The sequence below is a fragment of the Meriones unguiculatus genome, chromosome 10, assembly GCF_030254825.1.
Source record: "Meriones unguiculatus strain TT.TT164.6M chromosome 10, Bangor_MerUng_6.1, whole genome shotgun sequence".
NCBI lineage: Eukaryota > Metazoa > Chordata > Mammalia > Rodentia > Muridae > Meriones > Meriones unguiculatus.
In genome coordinates this window covers 44089809-44109978 of record NC_083358.1, presented here as the reverse complement: position 1 = coordinate 44109978, position 20170 = coordinate 44089809, and the positions used below count along the sequence as shown (strand labels likewise).

At 42.2% G+C, this 20170-nt stretch overlaps 3 protein-coding genes across 6 annotated transcripts in view; 2 read left to right on the top strand and 1 right to left on the bottom strand.

The window, feature by feature from the left end:
- Positions 1 to 3231, top strand: part of Mgat4d (MGAT4 family member D) — a 33277-nt gene extending 30046 nt beyond the window's left edge. The window contains exon 10 of the mRNA XM_021632177.2: positions 3091 to 3231. Within this exon, the coding sequence (XP_021487852.1) occupies positions 3091 to 3231 (141 nt within the window). The remainder of the gene's footprint in view (positions 1 to 3090) is intronic.
- Positions 1 to 20170, bottom strand: part of Scoc (short coiled-coil protein) — a 78484-nt gene that overhangs the window by 515 nt on the left and 57799 nt on the right. The window contains exons 5-6 of the mRNA XM_060392401.1: positions 4198 to 4258; positions 3291 to 3424 (exon numbers count right to left, since the gene is read on the bottom strand). Of these exons, the coding sequence (XP_060248384.1) occupies positions 3382 to 3424; positions 4198 to 4258 (104 nt within the window). The 3' untranslated portion in view covers positions 3291 to 3381. The remainder of the gene's footprint in view (positions 1 to 3290; positions 3425 to 4197; positions 4259 to 20170) is intronic.
- Clgn (calmegin) overlaps positions 16717 to 20170 on the top strand; it is a 29347-nt gene continuing 25893 nt past the window's right edge. For 2 of the 4 annotated variants that reach the window (XM_060392394.1, XM_060392395.1), the window contains exon 1: positions 16717 to 16833. The gene's annotated coding sequence lies outside the window, so the exon portion shown is untranslated. The other 2 variants (XM_021632284.2, XM_060392396.1) reach the window with 2 other exon arrangements.

The following is a 20170-nucleotide window of genomic DNA, read 5'->3' as shown; positions in this document are numbered from 1 at the left end:
GTTGGCATTGGGGCCCTTTAGCATCTTGGGTTTAACTGGTTGTCTTGGGCTTCACTAGGGCCTTAACAGCCTCTGAAAGCTCCTGCATTGCTTCTTCACTCTTTGCCTGCATCTTCTTCAGGCCTTTGGGGTCAACGCCCTTGAGATTCTTATCGTCACGAATGGGGTTTCTTGATGCTACTTTTGCCATTTTTGAGATCGGTTGTGTGTGGCGTGGTTCTTGGACTTGGTCCTGTCTGTACAGTAATTCATGGCTCCCAAAGTGCCTGCAACTTTTTGAATGGTGCATCGAATACTGGACACAGGGTCTCTCCAGTCCCCAGAAAGCAGTTTTAGAAAACTGAGTAAGAGGAGGCACATCCAGATGAGCCTGGCATGAAAACCAAAGCGAATACAGAAAGGAAGCCCAGCATCCCAGTACTTGGGGAGTCAAGGTAGAGAGATCATGATTTGGAGACCAGCCTCAATGAGGTTGAGATCATCTTAAGCTACACAGCCAAAGTCAGTCTCTCTCTTTCTCTCTCTCTCTCTCTCTCTCTCTCTCACACACACACACACACACACACACACACACACACACACACACACTGTGATGGTAGTGAATCAAGATTTAAAATGGGGTAAATCCCACATGAACATAGATACAAAACTCCTCAAACAATGGTAAATTAAAATAAAATTGTGAATAAAAATTAATTTAAATAAATTAAAATTAAAATTGTATACAATGTAATCTATGCATTCAAAATTTTAAGGAGGGACTGGGAGAAGAACTCAGTGATGGAGCTCTTGCCCAGTATGTATGACTCCCCAGGTTCCTTCCCCACCCTGCTACACAGCACAACAAAATCCAAAAATTCCCAACCAAACAAAAAGCAGTTTAAGGAAGCAAAGCCACACGCTAATGTCAACCAAGATGCAAAACTCATGTGATAATATTAACGATTAAAAGGACTTTCAGACAAGTGGAGATAGAGCAGAGCATGGGCTTCAGCAAAGGGAGCTGAGTCTGCACTGTGAGAGACACTGTCCAGAGGAGGGCCCAGCAGCGGGGGCTGCAGGCCGGTGCCCCATGTCAGGCAAGTCTCACATTGTGTCACAATGTGTAAAGGATTCATAAGAATTAACAGTTAAAAGAACAGTCTAAATTTTAAAAAGGTTTTTAGGTCTCTGGAGAGAAAGCTCAGGATGGCTCAGGGTTAAGAGCTCTTGTTCTTGCGGGGGACCCAGGTTTGGTCACTAACAGTTCAGGGGATCAGGCACCTTCTTCTGGCCCCCACAGGCACTGTATGCACATACATAAAACACGTAAAATAAAATCCCCTGAAAGTTTGGCCAGGCCCACGTTAACCACTTAATCTCTTGTACTGTACATGTGTCAGACATCCAGCTCTGCTTCTCGACAGGCCGTGCTGGGGGGATGGTGGTGAGGTGGCGGAGGGGAGGTACAGGCATGTCTCAGTGCTTTCCTACTGAAAAACTTCTAAAACTACATCAACGATTGTCGTATTTGTTGACATATTTAACTATTTGAGCAATTTTATTCCATGTTAATTTAGTTTCAAAATTTAGGATTCACTAAATTGCTTTTCAGTTATTAAAAAATTCCTTAATATTTTCTTACACATTACTATTGGGTAGAGATGCATTCAAATAAATTTGCTGGGTTTTTGTTGTTGTTGTTTGCTTTTTTGAGACATAGTTTCTCTGTGTAGTTTTGGCTGTCCTGGACTCAGTTTGTACACCAGGCTGGCCTCGAACTCACAACGATTTGCTTGCCTCTGCCTCCCACGGGGCTGGCACTACGAGTGCGCAGCACCTCGCCCAACTTGATTTTTTTTTTTAACTTCTGTGTTAAAGGATTTGAGATTTACTTTTCTGAATTTAAATTATATAAAATGATTCTCAAACAGTGGTCATAATCATTGGAAATATTTTTGTTTGACTTTAGGATACTGGGGATGGGACCAAGAGCCTGGTACATACTACCCGCCCTGTACCCTGAGCAGTGCCTTGGTTCTGTTTTGTTCTGAATAGCAGCAGAGACGTGGTCACCCATTTTATGTATTCACGGATATTATCTAAGTTGTTTTCCGACTTTGTACTTTAATCAAATTCTTTTCCTATTTAAGAAGAGATTTTGGAGAATATAGTTTGATGCAGAAGTAATGAATACAGGAAGACAAAGATGTAATAAAGTACTCTAACAAGAACTGTATAGACAGAAAAATACGCACCCCCCAAAGAATCATTTAAACTATTGAGAGGAAAAGAGAGATGATCCAGTTGTGTGGTTCATGCCTGCAATCCCAGCACTCAGCAGGCTGCCGTAGGAAGAATGTCCTGTTCTCAATGTCAGTGTGGGCTAGATAATAAGTTCTTGTAGCCAGGCGCAATGGTGCACACCTGTAATCCCAGCACTCAGGGAGGCAGAGGCAGGCTCTGTGAGTTTGAGACCAGCCTTGTCTACAAGTTAAGTCCAGGACAGCCAGGGCTACACAGAGAAACCCTGTCTTGAAAAACAAAAACAAAATAAAAATAAGCTCTTGCACAGCCTGGGCCACAGAGTAGTGAGATCTTGTCTCAAAAAAATCAAACCACAACTACAACCAAAAACAAAAACAAAAGAAAAACTACTTTAAAAAGAGAGAGAAAGAGGAAATTAAAACCAGGATAGAATGTAGCTTGGCTTTGAGTGAGTTCTTAAAGCCACACACTTTTAGAAGCTGCCCTATACGCATCTCTTCTGCTGAATTATTCTTATGTAGGAAGATCCCAGAACTGAATGTTTTGTGCCAGTTTTTAAATATTAGTATACAACCAGGCAGTGGTGGTGCATGCCTATAATCTCAGCACTTAGAAGGCAGAGGCAGGCTGATCTCTGTGAGTTTGAGGCCAGCCTGGTCTACATAGTGAATTCCAGGACAGCCTGAGCTACACAGAGAAACCTGGTCTCAAAAAACAGAAAAACAAAACAAAAAATTAGTATAGAACTCTAGAAGAAAATTAATCTAAAAAGATCATGAGGCCCACAAGTGCAGTAGAATGCTGTCCAGGGTCCCTGTGAAGACAATGCTTTCTTTTCCCCAGAAGAAGTGTATCAAGAGAAAGAAGGAAGTTCAAATTCAGTACAAACCATCTCTGTTTCAGCATGTGGGCATTCAGTCATCATTTCCCGGGCGAAACCAGTACCTCAAGGTAAGATCCTGGAATGGAACTATGGTAACATAGCCTTGATGAATTTAGAAACATTTAGAAAAGACGAGGCGACATGAGATACAGTAGCACACCTGATATCTATGACACTTGCGTGTTGTGAAGTTTGTAGATTTACCAACATCTCCCAAGAACTTGTCATCTACCATGGTAAAAGGAATCTGGTTAACATAAATTTATTCTTTGTAGCTGTGCAATCCAAAAAGACCTAAAAAGTGTTATAGAAAAAAAAAGAGCAGCTATCACTATTTTAGTCTAAAAATAAAAACTATTAGCAAGAGTATTTCAAAAATAAAAAGTCCTTATAAATGCAACCAGTACTTTTAATTAAACCACTATTGGCTAGGTGAAAAAAAAATCAGCTTCGTTTAGTGTTTACTCATTCTTAAGTTTTATGTCAGTCTTGGAAACAGTGGCTGTGACAGAATTTCTGTGACAGCCATGAGGAAAAGGATTGTTTCTGCTCACGGTTCCAGAAGGGTCATCCTGGGCCTCCTTGCTTTGGGTTTGTGGTGGCACAAAGCATCAGGATGCAAACACAGGGCAGAAAAACTGAGCAGACAAAGAAGGCGCTGGCTCACAAGGGCACACACCCATGGGCCAAAATTTCTCCCCTTGGGTTCCATCTTTCACAGGTTTCACCAGCCTCTGGTAGTGCCAGGGCCTAGTGACCAAAGCTTCAGACACATGCCATTGTGAGATGTTTCCCCAAAGCACATTGACATCTAGATGGTGAGGAAGAAACAGTTCAGGTTCCAAATAGCACAGGCTTCCTCTAGTGGCTGCAGAGTGGGCGTGTGATCCTGGGGAAGTGCCCACACTCCCATCCCCCTTAGCTTTCTCCATCCAGAAAACCGATAATGTGGGTCATCCAGAAGGCTTCTTCTACCCCTGAAATCCCATCGCAATCGCTGCCTTTAGCGTCATCACACAGCAGGAAAGGACTGTGTGGCTGCCCCTTTCTCTCTGTACTCTACTCACCACAGGGAAGACGGTGTGGACTCTGTCAGTGTTGGGCCCAGCTGTTGAGGGAAGGCACAATCTAAGAATAAGATCAGAAGAAAACAAAAATTAACCTGTGTGCAAACTGAAGCACCCTCAAATACATAGAGTAAAGCACAGAGGCCCAGAAGGGAACCTGTCTCTGAGATCTCGTTTTTGGTGGCGTTATAATGGAATTTTCCAAACCCTTACATTATATATATTTTGCCTTGTAAGAAATTTTAATCTAACCATAGTAAAATCATGATGAATTAATAGGAGTGGATATATATATATATTTGATATTTAGATATCATAATCTTGGCATTTTTATCTTATGTGTCACAGTAGATTAAATAGACATAAGTAACAATTAGCTCTCTACCAAGTGTGCTTATATTATATTAATATATATATTAATATATGTATATATCTTTTTTTTTACATTTCTAACAGGATATTTTTTACTAGGATTTTCTTAAATCTCACAACTTCTTTAAAAATTATCGGACTCATTTTTGGAAAAAAAAGGCACAGCAAGAATCAAATTTTCTCTGATTATACTGAATAAGAAACTAGATTATACATTTTTAAATTAAGCCTTGAGAAATAAAGTAAGTATACATCTGTCTGCACAATTATCAGATGGCTGTTCCTTTCACATTGTAGAAAGATCTTGCATCTTATATAGGTTCAAATTTGTTGTTAGAGTTCCCCTAATGTTTATAACTTTCAAAACTTTTACATGACATAACTTCCTGAACCTCAATATGTACGGCACTTACCATAAAACTTGTAAACGTACAACAGAGCTACACTGTACTTTCATTAAGAAAATCATTTTCGCTAAAATGTTACGCTCAGGATGCGAGGCTAAGCACTGCACTCAGGGTCAGCCGCTTTGGACCCAGAGAAGAGCATGTCTGATTGCATGCGGGTTGATGCCCCAGGTCCCGCCTCTGAGAAAAAGGTATCGGACGGGTCTGATGCTCTTTGGGTGGATGACACCTAAATGAACATCAGTACAAAGTCCCAATTTATTTCTAATATCAGAGATCAGACCTCTACTCTTGCCTGATGCGTCTAAAACAAAAAGGGGGAACTGTAGAGAGCTGCGGAATGCTATGCCTTAAAGATGGAGCTGGTTTCCGCCTTCCACCTTCCCGATGGTGAGTGCTCTCTGTCACAAACAATTCCACATTTGGCTAAGGCTGAGGATCTGGCTTGCTTCCATGTATGTGGACCTATCTGCATTGCCCACGTGGCACGCCTGGGTTAGCTACCCAGAGGCTATTTAAGCTGTGGGCTGGGCTGGCTTTCCCCAGGGTCCGAGGATTGTTCAAGGTTCCTGAATAAACTGCATTGAAAAAAAAAAAAAAAAAAAAAGAAAATCATTTTCTCTAGTCACCTAGCTTATAGTACACACACACAAAAAAAAATTATTACCATGTCCTTATAATGATGAACTTTAAAATTTTAAATTGTTTGAAATAGACCCTCAAATTTAATAATGTTCTATAATTTATAACATTTTTTTCTCTTTGTGTTAATGGAATGATAATTTCCTAAAATTACTACAAAGTACTCAAAATGGAGTGTGCTATTTTGTTGGCAGGCAAGCCGAGTGCTTTTTGATAATTTGTTAGCGTTGAATTTGTGTGAAAAGCATTCTCATTCTTGTGCACGGTGCTGCACATGGTCAGACTGTTCATTGACTTGTTTTTAATTTAAATTTATTTTTTAAATTTATTCACTTTACATCCCTATTGTAGTTCCCTCCCTCATACCTCCCAGTACCACCCTCCCTTCCTCTTTCCCCATCCCCCTTCTCTAATCCTCAGAAAGGAGGAGCCCACCTCCCCTATCAACTGACCCTAGTCTAACAAGTCTCATCAGGACTGCCTGCATCCTCTTCCTCTGTGGCTTGGCAAGGCCCAATAGCCAGGGATAAGTGATAGAGGATCAGGCATTAGAGTGCATGTCAGAGACAGCCCCTGAACCCCTTACTAGGGGAACCCACATGTAGACTCAGCTGCCTATCAGCTACATCTGAGCTGGGGGCCTATCTCTTCTCCATACATGGTCCTTGGTTGATGCATCAGTCTCTGCTGGCCCTCCTGAGCCTCAGTGGACTCTTTTGGTCTTCTTGTGGAGCTCCTGTCCCCTCTGGGTCTTTCTATTCCCCTTCTCTTCTATAAGAACTTCCTGCACTCTGCCCAAAGTTTGGCTATGAGTCTCAGCATCTGCCTCATTCATTAACTTTGAATTTCAGTTAAGCAATGATTTTATTGTTGTTTGAGACAAGATCTCACTATGTAGCCCAGGCTAGCCTCAAGCTCCAATCCCTCCGTTTCTGTCTCCAGAGGGTTGGGATTGTGGGTGGGCATCATCACGTGGCAATAACTGAGATTTTACTTCTTTGTTTTTGCTGTTTTTCCTTGTATGTGTAGGAGGGGGTGGGAGAGGATATGTGCACATGAGTGCTGGCACCTGAGGAGCCTCCAGAGCTGGAGATACCAAAGGCTGTGATTTTGAGTCCTGTGATGTGGGCGCTGGAACTTGAACTCAGGTGCCCTGGAGCAGTCCTCACTCTTAACTGCTGAGCCAGGTCTGCAGCCAACATTACTTTTCAAAGGATGTGCCTTCCTGTGGTTGCTGCTGAGCCTGAGAGCATGGGATGAAAGGAAAGGGTTTCCCAAATGACAATTTCTTCAAAGCTGTCATTTAAGCTTTCCCTTTTATATGTGAAGATATGTATATATAAGGGAAAATGACATGTAACTTTCCCTTAGGATTTGGGGGTGAAAAAAATCTCTTTTCCCTGGAAAGTGGCCATGATTCTTTTGTCCCACTGTGACCTGTTTGTCCTGCAATTACACAAAATTCAAAATTATTTTCACGTGAAATGAAATGACTACATTATTTTATACTGATAGTAATTTTTTTTACTTTGTTAAATGTTATATTTAATCTCTGACTTTCATGAGTTATTATAAAAGGACTATCTTGTATGTTTTCACTCTTGGTTACCATGACACTTGTACAGATGTATTTAAATTTTATTTTATAAAAAAAAATAAAACAAAGCTGGGCATGGTTGCACACGTCTGTAATGCCAGCACTTGAGGAGGCAGAGGCAGGCAGAATTCTGTAAATCTGAAGCCAGCCTGCTCTACAAGGCTACACAAGGCCAATGCTACACAGAGAAACCCTGTCTCAGAAATTAATTAATTAATTAATTAATTAATTAAGATGTAGTTTTTCTATCTTTTTTTTTCTTTTGAGGGGCTTTTAGTTAGCATACGAAGTAATGGGTTTATCATGGCATTTATATGCATATTTTGCTGGCCTTGTTTCTCCTCCCTACCTCCCCCAACCCCTGCCCTGATCCTGCTGCCTCCCCATTTCTCCGTCCCCACTCTTGCATTGGTAATCTTCTTTTCTGTCTGCTCTGAGTGGCCCCTGCTCTTCTCATGGTCTCTTCTAGATTAGTGACACATATTAAAGTGGCTCTCACCTAGCCCACAGCATTTCTTCAGCTGCAATGATCATTTGCATATGCAGTTTCCCAGGTGCCCTACAGATGAATTCTGCAGTCAGGAAACCAACAGTACAATCACATTGAAATTGGCATTACCTACTAATTTTTTGAGTAATATCAAAAAATTACCACTAAGATGATTACATCCTTACTAATCAAAAGGTTCTTTCTAGATGTTACAGGTTTCTTATTTTTATTTCAGAAATATTGAAGATAATAAACACAGAAGAAGAAACGGTCACACCTGATTCTCTGATGTGTCAATTTCTAATGGTATCTTTCAGAAATCGGAAGAGTGGAATAGATAAATTATCTAGAAAGGGAAAAAGCAATGAACTTTTGAATACATTAAATGCTAAGACAAAAGTAGAGATTTGTCAGTGATATTTTTAGCCTACAATATTTAAAACAGCAAAATTAGAAACACTTGTAACATTTGGGAACTGTATTTTATTGACTTAGCAAGGCTTCCATTTACTTTATATCACACAGAAATGGTTAAAGCTCAGAAGTGTGCTACCGTCGTGGACAGGCTCTATGGGAACTGATGTGTGTGTTTTGTAATTCCTTTTGCAAAGACATCTAGAGAGACAGAAAGCATAGATTGATCCAGCCCTGGTCTGCTTGTACCACCATGTCTTCTTGCCTTTTAATAAACACATTTCAGATGTAAACCCCCACTGGAGTGAATTCATTATCAAATACCTTGGTGTGTGACCTATTTTTGAAAGTCAGTCATCTCTAAAAGCATCGAAGTTGGATCCATGGTAGTGTTTAGCTTCCATCTTTTTCTCACTGATTTCTGATTGCATTGCTGTTAGGATAAGTTCATTTGTGTGATATATGAGGGCTCTTGTGAACTCCAGTATTCGGTGACTCAGACAAGAATGTATGGTGTCTGGACATGCCTTTTCAAATGTTTATTTACTTGTTTTTTTATAGATGTTGATTTTGTAAATTAAAAATGCCTTTTTTAAAGTACTCGTAATTGTTGGATACAGACTTCTCTGATGTCCTTTTTAGTCCTTACAAATTTTTACTGTCTCATCTTTCAGTTTCTTAATAGGCATCTCTTAAGGTAGGTATTCAATAATAAAATATTCCATTTACTTCATGTATTTTTGAACAATATAAGGTAATTCTTATTTCTTATATTTTAACCAAACATTATTACTTAATTTTGTGTGCATATATATATACACACACACACACACACACACATACATACGTACACAGGCATGTGCATGCTCTTGTGTAGGCAGATGCCTGTATATAAACATGTTATATGTATAAATATGTATATATGTATGTATATATATATATATGCAGATGTGCATGCTCACATATGTTCATTCATATGGAGGACAGAGTGTGTGTCATTCATCAGCAGCTATTCCCCTGTTTTTTTGAAACATTCCTCTCACTGGGACCCGAGGTTCATCAGTTTGGCCTGGTGACAGTTTGGCCTCTCTCCAGCATGACCTGTGACACATGACAATTTTAAAACGGTGGAAGGTAAACTGTTGCATCTATCTTCTCCTCTCCTTTGAGACGAATAACAGGCACTGTATCTTCAAAAGATTTTTAACTTAATTTAAAATTTGACCTTTTGAAGTGTTTCAATGAAATATTTTACTTGCTATTCATAAATTCACATCATATGTCAGATTCAAATTGGCTTCCCATGCCAATGCCAAGCAAATACAAAAAGATGAAGGTCAGTCAGGTACAGGTCTTCTTGAGATGTAACGTTCTTCAAGCACTGCTTGCCAGGACTTATAAACTGGCCGATCACCCACTGCTGGAGCAGACCAGCTGGAAGACTGGGACTCGATGCCAGTACAGGCACTGAAGAACAGATAGCCCAGCATGAGGCCGAAGGCAGATGCTCGGGTGCTCATAAAGGGCCATTTGAACCATGGCTGGATCCTGGGAAACCTGCAGGAGCTAGAAAAAAACAGGAAGGAGAAAACAGACGAAACAAAACAAACAAAAGTTACCCCATTCTTAAAGAAATTATTTGCAAAGTCTGGGGAGGTCAGCACAAAGCATTTCTAGAAACCTCTGACATAGAGGAGGGCTGCCCTCAGTGTTCATTCTCACCCATCTCTGCTGCTCACAAATGGGGGCGGGGCTGGTCAGAGAACTGGCTCCCCACTAAGGATCTCAGATTTGAGGTATCTCAGGAGGAAACTTAAGAATCTGGTGCCTCAAAACTAAAGTCCAAGTGGATCAAAAAGCACAAAATAGAACCAGACACACTAAACCGCTTAGAAGGAAAAGTGGGGAAGAGCCTTGAAATCATTGGCACAGGAGACAACTTCCTGAACAGAACACCAACAGCACAGGCTCTAAGAGCAACAATCAACAAATGGGACCTCATGAAACTGAAAAGCTTCTGTAAAGCAAAGGATACCGTCATCAAAACAAAATGACAGCCTACAGATTGGGAAAGGATCTTCACCAACCCTGTATCTGACAGGGGACTAATATCCAGAATATATAAAGAACTTAAGAAGTTAAATACCAACAAATTAAGTAAACCAATTAAAAAATGGGGTATAGAGCTAAATAGAGAATTCTCAATAGAGGAATATTGAATGGCAGAGAAACACTTAAAGAAATGCTCAACATCCTTAGTCATCAAGGAAATACAAATCGAACAACCCTGAGATTTCACCTTACACCCATCAGAATGGCTAAAATGAATAACTCAAGTGACAACACATGCTGGAGAGGATGTGGAGAAAAGTAAACCCTCCTCTATTGCTGGTGGGAATGTAAATTTGTACAACCACTTTGGAAATCAATCTGGCGCTTTCTCAGAAAATTCGGAACAGGGCTACCTCAAGATCCAGCTATACCACTCCTAGGCACATATCCAAAATATGCTCAACTATTCAACAAGGACATTTGCTCAACCATGCTCATAGCAGTTTTATTCATAATAGCCAGAATCTGGAAATAACCCAGATATCCCTCAACGTTGGAATGGATACAAAAATTGTGGTACATTTACACAATGGAATAATACTCAGCAATTAAAAACAAGAAAATCATGAAATTTTCAGGCAAATGGTGGGAACTAGAAAATATCATCCTAAGTGAGGTATCCCAGAAGCAGAAAGACACACATGGTATATACTCATAAGTGGTTATTAGACATATAACATAGGATAAACATACTAAAATCTATACTCCTGAAGAAGCTAAAAAAGAAGGAGGACCCTAGGGAAGCTGCTCAATCCTCATTCAGAAGGGCAAATGCAATAGACATCAGAAGCAGGAGAAGACAGGGAACAGGAAAGAAGCCTACCACAGAGGGCCCCTGAAAGACTCTACCATCAGGGTATTGAGACAGATGTTGAGACTCATAGCCAAACTTTGGGCAGAGTGCAGGGAATTTTGTGAAAGAAAGGGGACAGGAGCTCCAAAAGGAGACCAACAGAGCCAAAAAAAAAAAAAAAACTGGGCCTGATACCCCAACCAAGGACCATGCATGGAGAGGACATAAAACCCCTGCTCAGATGTAGTCTCCAAGTGGGTTCCCTAGTAATGGGAACAGGGGCTATCTCTGACATGAACTCAGTGGCAGGCTGTCTGATCACCTCCCCCTGGCGGGTGCAGCCTTGCCAGGCCACAGAGGAAAACAATGCAACTAATTCTGATGAGACCCTGTAAGCTAGGGTCAAATAGAAGGGGAGGATTAGGGGAGGGGCAGAAAGGAAGAAGAGGGAGGGAGGAAGGGTGGGATTAGGAGGAGATGAGGGAGTCACAGCCAGACTACAAAGTGAATAAATTGTAATAAAAGATAAATAATTTTTTTAAAAAAAAAAAGAAGAATCTGGTGGCTTTGTATTATTTCATTGATGGCTTGGGCAGTTGCTTTACAGTAATAATATTGAATCTACGCAATTAAAATCACTTTTCCACAAGGTACAGATGTAGGCCGTGAGTACAGGTGTGTTTAGTAGAAATCCGATTTGCTGGGTTTTTATGAACATTCCTTCTTAAGCTCTCTAGACTGTGGGAGTATGAGTGTCATTCTCTGTTACACAGACTTCTCTCAAGTACTGATATCACAAAGCCACCACTCTACTTTTTGCTAGGGACCATGTTAGTCAGCTTTCCATCCCTGCCACAAATACCTGAGACAATCAGTTTACAATGTGGTTATTGTGGCTCATAGCTGTGTAGCTTCTACGACAGTGTTGTCTGGCACTATTGCTTTTGGTGGAGGGAGAAGGCCTGTGGCAAGGCAAGGCATCACTGTGCCACTGTACGGCAGAGCTAAGTTTGTGAGGCTCAGGAGAGAAAGGTGCCCACTGTTTCCTTTACAGGCAGCTCCAGTGTTCTGAAGACCTCCCTCTGCCCGCCTCAGAACACTGCCACACCTTCCACACACCAAGCTTGGGCCCATGCTTGTAGAGGACACAAGGCCCTCGTACACACAGAGAAACACTAGGGAGCTGGGAATGTTCACACACAGGCATGTCTCCTCAAATACCTGCATTCTGTCCAGAAAGCTGAGCGTCAAGGTTGTTAATGACCTAGTGACCTTTTTGCTGTCTGTGGGGACAGATCTCAACCAAATTTCCCAAAATGATTATTCCAGACTCTCCCCTCTTCGTGCTTCTCTGTATCAGGCCCTCATGCCTTCTACATCTCCCCCATTTCTAAGTTTTTAAAGAAAAAAATAGGGGCCATGATAGAGGCCATTGCAGAATGCATTGCCTCCATGGCTGGATTAATAAAGGCAAGCATAAGGGAATCATAAATCCATCAAAAGATAACCTAAGAGGAAGAGTAAGGTGGTAACTTGGGGAGACTTTGGGAAAAAGCAAGGATTAATCCAAAAATAATACTGTTATGTATAATGACTGCATTGCATGTTAATTCTTGTCAATACAGAACCCAAATGCCTTTTGTCACGGGGATAAAAGACACACCTGTGATAGGAGACAGTATACTATCGTTCGCCATGCTAAGAATTGTTTATAAAGGTTTATGTAGAATAGACTATATTTCACCCATTTTTCTCACAGCAAAAATATTAGCATAAATTAAGAGATGGATGAATTAAAGATGGCTTTCCTCTTTCTTTAGCCCTCTACTAGCTATTCTTATAATTCTCTATGCTTGCCTACTTTATTGTATACCTAAAACTGGAATGATTATGGGAATTGTTGCCTGGAGACCCTTATCCAGATTCCATTGTGTTTAAATATGCCTACAACAAACCACTTGACATTAGACATTACACTCCCTGAAGTCAATCTACACTGAGTTTTCATTCTCATCTCTTCTTGCAATTTGCCTCCCTGTCAGACAGCCTGCCACTGAGTTCATGTCAGAGATGGTCCCTGTTCCCATTACTAGGGAACCCACTTGGAGACTGAGTCTATGGGCTACATCTGAGCAGGGATTTTATGTCTTCTCCATGCATGGTCCTTGGTTGAGGTATCAGTCTCTGCAGGGCCCCCGGGCACAGTTGTGTGTGTGTGTGTGTGTGTGTGTGTGTGTGTGTATTGGGTTTTTTGTTTTTGTTTTTGTCTTTTTGGTTTCTTTTTTTTTTTTTGGCTCTGTTGGTCTCCTTTTGGAGCTCCTGTCCCCCTTCTTTCACAAAATTCCCTGAACTCTGCCCAAAGTTTGGCTATGAGTCTCAACAACTGTCTCGATATCCTGATGGTAGAGTCTTTCAGGGGCCCTCTGTGGTAGGCTTCTGTCCTGTTCCCTGTCTTCTCCTGCTTCTGATGTCTATTGCATTTGCCCTTCTGAATGAGGATTGAGCATCTTCCCTAGGGTCCTTACACACCTATAACATGTGGGCCTTTACAAGAACATTCCAGATTTAAGCTTTAGCAGAGTCTCTGAGGTGCCTAGCAGTGTAGCAATATTTGCATATTAATATTAATAGTAATAATGTCTCTTCATTCTTGTGTAGAGGGGACAGAGACACCCTATTAACATAGGTGAGGAAAGCTGTCAAAGTTGAGTACTCAAACATTCTGTTACTCAAACATTCTGTTACTGAATTATGAAAAGAATAAACAAATAGAGGGCATTCAAATCTGGGCAGCTATTTATCCTGAGAACATGATTTTTGTCTTTGAACTATTGAAAAAATACCATTGGCATCTATTTTTAGATGCTTTGTCGATTTTAGTAGCCACTTCTGCCATTAATGATGAAGTCATTTGTACGAGCTGAGTTTCATTTTGATGATGTTAGATTTCTCTAAGTCCAGATAAACTGTGTCTGTGTCTGTGTGTGTATGATTTAATACATTAAATGAATGCCAGACATATAGCCTAAGTCAATTTTCAAAGAAAAACAGAGAAAGTTGTTGGAAAGTAAAAAGTACAAAACACCCACCAACTCACACAATTATTTAAGAGAATTCAACTCAACATATATTTCTTGGCACCCAGGGTATTGAACCCAAGGGACCCCATAAAGAAGGCAAAGCTTTAAAAACCCAAATAGTTATGGTCCATTATTTCTAAATAATATTTCAGAACACAGCAAATTTCCAAATTCTTTAATGGTCTGTATGTAACAATACCTAATCTGGATAATGAAATGATCTCTCTCTCTCTCTCTCTCTCTCTCTCTCTCTCTCTGTCTCTCTCTCCATTCCATATTTAAAAATTCTAACTGGTCCAAAATTCCTTGTTGCACTGTTAACTATCCAAGTTTCATCAAGACAACAACAAATCATGTTCTGGTATATACATTCAGGGTGTGTGAACCCTAGAACCTGTTAGGAAACTTGTTACATTCAATAAATGGGTTTCAGAAATAGCATTTTATTATTTCATAGAATCTGGAAAGATATTTGAGAAAATCCAATGTGTCTTCCCTACAAACACGAAAGAGGTTGGAAATGGAGCTAGGGGGTAGAAAGTCCGTAATCCTGCAGGTGAAGGGGGTGATATTACTATGCATGGTTATTCTTGGACATATACTTACTATCCTACACTGCTTGTGAAAATAAAAGACAATTCAACTGACAGAACAGATTTAGTAATATATGAGAACTGGCACTTAAACAACCATGAGAAAGTGTTGATCTACCACCCAAAAGCCTCAGATTAAATCCAGCAACATGGCTACTCTGGCTATATAGACATGTCCTTAGTGCACATCTTTAATCCCAAACAATGAAGGTAAAAGTAGTTTGTAGAACAAAGCACCCATGTTGGAAAGTGATGTCTAATTGAGAGACAGACAAAGTGAGGAATCAGAGAAGATTTGACTGAGATACCCAACTCTCACTAGAGCAGAGAGGAAAGAGAGGTGATATAAAAGCAACACAGAGAGAGAGAGAGAGAGAGAGAGAGAGAGAGAGAGAGAGAGAGAGAGAGCAATTTTAAGAGGATAGTTTTACAGAGATAGGTTGCAGAGAAAGCAAGCTAGACACAAGTGAAGATAGAGCCAGAGAATGAGAAGGAGCCAAAAGATTAGAACAGATTGCTAGAGTTAGTTTGAGGCCAAACAGAGCAATTCAGTGAGAAACCAGGAGAGAAGCCAGATTGAATCCGTCAGCTTGGAGAGGAATTTGAGCCACAGTAGCTGAGTTGAGCCAGCCAGCCAGAGTTCTGAAAGAACAAGAAAGGGTGAGCTTATTCAGCAATAAGCCTCAGAGGCTGAAAACATTCTAGGCCTAGATTAGACTGTACAGAGGCTAAGTGCTTCCAGGACCCAGCCTAGGTTAGCAGAGGGAGGCAGTCAGCCTCAGAGACGACAAATCAGGCAAATAGGAGACACTATTACAGCTGACCATGCTCAAAAGCTGTTCTGTGCTGGCCAGTTCTCTTTCATATTGCTGGCATAAAACCCCACAGCCACACTCTAACGCACAGCTTAGCATCTTCCTCAACGACTCTCACCCATTCCACTCATGGCTACTGAAGAGGATGGAGAGTCCCTGTCCAAGCAGAGACTTGTCTAGGAATGCCCACAGTGTCTTTGTGAAGAGTTTTGAACTTGAAGCTATCCAAATGCCCATTAAAAAGTAGATTTGTAATCAGCTTGTACATCAGGGCAGTGGGAAGCCACAAAGCAATAAGGAAATGCAAGCTCTGGATTCAGACATGTGGATGATTCTGTCTTGCTGGCTCAAGAGGGGAGGGGGTGTTTCAGCTCAATTTTATCAAATTCCGCAAGTCTGTGGTTAGTCCGGACGGGGTCAAGAAAGCTTCTGAAGTGATGGGTTCCTTGTTTCTTGGGTAGTTGCACATCCTCAAAGTAAGCAAACTACATACAAAACTTACTCCAAAGGACCAATTGAAAACAATAGTATAAGCTTAGAGGTGGCACATACCTGTAATCCCAGCACTCTGGAAGCAGAGGCAAGTGGATCTCTGTGAGTTCAAGGCCAGTCTGGTCTACAATATGAGTCCAGGACAGCCATGGCTATACAGAGAAACCTTGTCTCAGGAATGAATGAATGAATGAATGAATGAGGTAACTTGAAGGTACCTCCTTCAGTTAAATCTAGGACAGTTTGGGACCACAGTAATTGAGCATGGTGATTGGGTAAGACACAGAGTCTTATTGAGATAAAAATCAGGGAACAAGAGACGTGGCTCAACTGCTCCAAAAGTCAGGAAGTAGAGCAAGGAGGATCAGAAGTTGACGATGGTCGTTGGCTACACAATGAATTTGACCTCCCTGTCGTCAGAGAACTGAGCAACAACGGGGGAAACTAAACTAAATTAGATCACTCTCCATCCATCCATCCATCCATCCATCCATCCATCCATCCATCCATCCTCCTTCCGGGAGCAAATTAAAGCGCGACGCGAAGAACGGAGCAGTCTGCAAAGCGGGCAGCTGGAGCTGCAGAGAGCTACTGACGTTGGGATTTCCCCAAGGCTGCCGCGAGGCCGCTGGGTCCCGAGCGGCGGTTGAGCCGGCGGCTCGCGCACCGGGCCACCTCGGCACCCTCCCGCGCGGCCGCTCGCGCACGCGCAGTTAGCAGTCGCTGCTGGGCGGCTGCCGGCGGGATCGGTCTGGGGAGACGCCGGGGACCGAGTAGCGGCCAGTCGGACACCTGAGCTGCCGCTGCTGGACACAAGCCCGCAGGACAGGTGTGTGGACCGCGGGCCGTCGGCCTGCGGCTTGTTCTCTGGGGCTAGGTTGAGGGATCGGATCCGGACGCCCCGCAGCACTCTATTCTGAGACTAGAAGGCTCAGCTGGGTGCGGCCAGGTGAGGCTGTAGGTTGAGTTCAAGGCTGGACGTGCAACAAGCTAGGCGCTTGGGTGGGCTCTGCCAGCCTCGGGTGGAGATCAGCCCTGGGTGGAGGGAGAGAGACGCCACCCCGAGTCCCGAGGGTCCGCCACCTGCTTCGCTGACGCTTCCCCGGCGCCCTGTGCAGCCGGACGCCCCTCGAGTCCGTTATCTCAGCGGTTGCCACTGCTGAGGTTGCCATTGTGGCCCCGTTCCACGGAGCCCCTGCCCACGCTCCCAGAGGAGTTCTTCGCTCCTTTCTAGAAAACGCAAAAACCAGCGTGGGCTCCTCATATGCAGCCCGCGGAGCCAAAAGGACCCCCAACCCCACCCCCACACTCTGTGAAGGTGGCCAGAGAATCCTAGCTACTCCCTAGACACTTGGGTGGAGCCTAGTGGGCGCCACTGGGGAATGAACCTGAGTGTGTTGAATCCATCGAAAGCTTAATGACTAGGGACTCATTATCTAGAGCCTGTTTACTATCAATCAGATACTTGACATCTGTCCCACCCAGAAGGAAGAGGCCCTGAAGGAGTTTGGGGTTAAAAAGCAAACAGCTAGGAAGTTGGGAGCTGGAGACAGAAAGAAGATATAAAGAGAAATAAACAAATCGGGCAAAACAATGCGGCCAATGGGAAGACATCTCTGAAGATTAATTTATGTTGAAACTTTTGGATGTATAAAATAGCAAATCATGGGATGGGGTGTTTTGCTTTGTTTGCTTGCCCTGAAATTTTTTACATCTCTCTAGGTAGCCCTCTTATGGTAATTGTAATCTTGACCACCTTCTAGTGCACAGTCTGTTGGCTTGGTCTGTCTTTTTTGTTTTGTTTTGTCCTATTTTTCTAGTTGGTTGGTTTGTTGTGTGTCTGTGGATATGAAGGAACTGATGGGTACTGTAAAGTAGCTTCAGGGCTCATTTTGATGCCTAATAAATTTTTATTCTTAATTGTGTAATTAGAAACAAGAACCGCCAGCTTTGATAGGATTTTAGCTCTTGTCACTCAGCCCTCTCACTTCATGGGCGACAAGAGGCCCAGAGCAGTGGACCAGTTCAATTGTCCTTTGAGCAACAGCGCTAGTCACTTAGTGACAGGGCATCAAGGGCAGGCAGCTTCCCAATACTGTTAGTCTGTAATTGAGCTGTCGAAGCCTCATGAAAGAATCACAGGGATTTTTCAGACAACAATCCAGAGGTGTGCCAATGATGTCCACTACCTCACTCACCCTCAGACCTGTACACAGGCAAAACAAACAACAACAACAACAAAATGAGTTACAAGAGGATCTGTTTAAAGAGTGTGAGTGTGCTACAAAGGAAAGTGCTGGGGCTAGAGAGGTGGCTCAGTGGTTAAGAACACACACTGCTCTTGCAGAGGAATTCAGTTCCCAGAACCCACACCAGATACTCACTGTAACTTCAGTTCCAGGGTATCTGATGCCCTTTTCTGGCCTCTTTTGGCACTCACACATATAAACACATACATACATATATATATATATATATATATATATATATATATGTGTGTGTATATATACACACACATCTATATGGTGAATACACAGAATGACAGGATGAGTCTTGGAAGAAGCAGTATATGGTAAGATCTACTGAACATTTTTTAAAGTAGGGTTTGATTTATGAGTTTTTAGAATTCTTAAATTAAATTTTAGGATTAAATTTAAGAACTTAAGGCATTTTTAGGAAACACTAGGCTTGCAAAAAGGCAGGGTTTGGTTATAAAGGTTAGCCAGAGTAAAAATCACACTGAGTGACGAGTTACTAATATGGGTCGGCAAGGTCAGGTCCCTAATGAAGGCTGACAAATGAAAATTGTACCCTCCTAATGAATTTAGCTACCAGACACCGCAGGGGCCCAGTAAGACTATACTGTCAAGTTTTGCTTTTATTTGGTTGGTTGGTTTTGGTTTTTTGTTTTGTTTTTTGGTGGTGAAGCCAGGGCTTTGTGCTAGGCAAGAGCTGTGGCCATGCACTAGTGCCCAGCCCAAGTGCGTGCATTTAGAGGCAGTTTGGCTGACTAGGCGATAGTAATGGAAAGGGGACCTAAAGACATAGACAAGCATATTTACAATTTTTAAAATTACATTTATTAAACCAGGTGTGGTGGCATATGCCACTAATCCCAAAGCTTGGGAGACAGGGCAAAGGGAGGTGGATCTCTGTGAGTTCGAGGCCAGCCTGGTCTATGTAGTGAGTTCCAGGAGAGCCAGAGCTACACAGAGAGAGCGTGCGTTTGTTTGTTTGTTTGTTTGTTTGTTTGTTTGTTTGTGGGTAGGGTGGTCAAACACTGGAGCATGCATGTGGGAGTCAGAGGACAGCTTTTGGGAATTGGTTCTTGTTCTCTACCATGTGGGTCCTGGGGATTAAACTTAGGTCCCCAGGCTTAGCTACAAGTGCTCACTTGATGACCACAATAAGCATTCCTCAATTCAGAGGAAAGAGCAAGTTCACATTAATTCCTCACAACTAAAAAGTGACCTCTGAACTTTGAATAAGGTTCAGGAATCCTTCAACAGCTTTCATAGGAAGAAGCAAACAGTGAATATAGTGAATGAAAAAAAAATAAAAAGGAAAGGAAAGAACATGACTGATCCTAGGTAGGAGATTACTGTAAATAAAAAGGAGAGCACAGCCAGAAGCCCATGACCCTGATCCAATGGGGTCGGGGGGAGAGAATCAGGCAAAGGAGTGGGTGAACAAGAAGTCTAGATGATATAAGGAAAAGCCTGTGGGTAAAGGGCAGCCCAGCCCCTGGGCTGGAGAGTTCAGGGCAAACAGTGGGGTATGCCAAACTGAGGGATGCTGGGAAAACCTGGATGCCAGGTCTTCTTTGATATGTTAAATAAGCCATTTGTCCTGAGTTTGAAACTCAGCTAGTGTGGTGGTGTGCACTTGTAATCCCAGTGCTGGGGTGGCAGAGGCAGGTGCAAGATCCCTGGGTACAGGCATTATGGGAACTACTATTCAGGCTCCTCAGAAATTAAAGGCAGAATTGTCATATGATAATGTGTATCATATGAATAGGCATATACCTCCTTTGTTAATTCCCTTGTTGCTGGGACATAAATTCTGGATAAAAGCAACTTAGGAGAGAAGGGTTTATTCTGGCTTGCAGTCTGAGGGGCCACAGTCCATCGTGGCTGGGAAGGCATGGCAGCTGCTCATACTGTGTT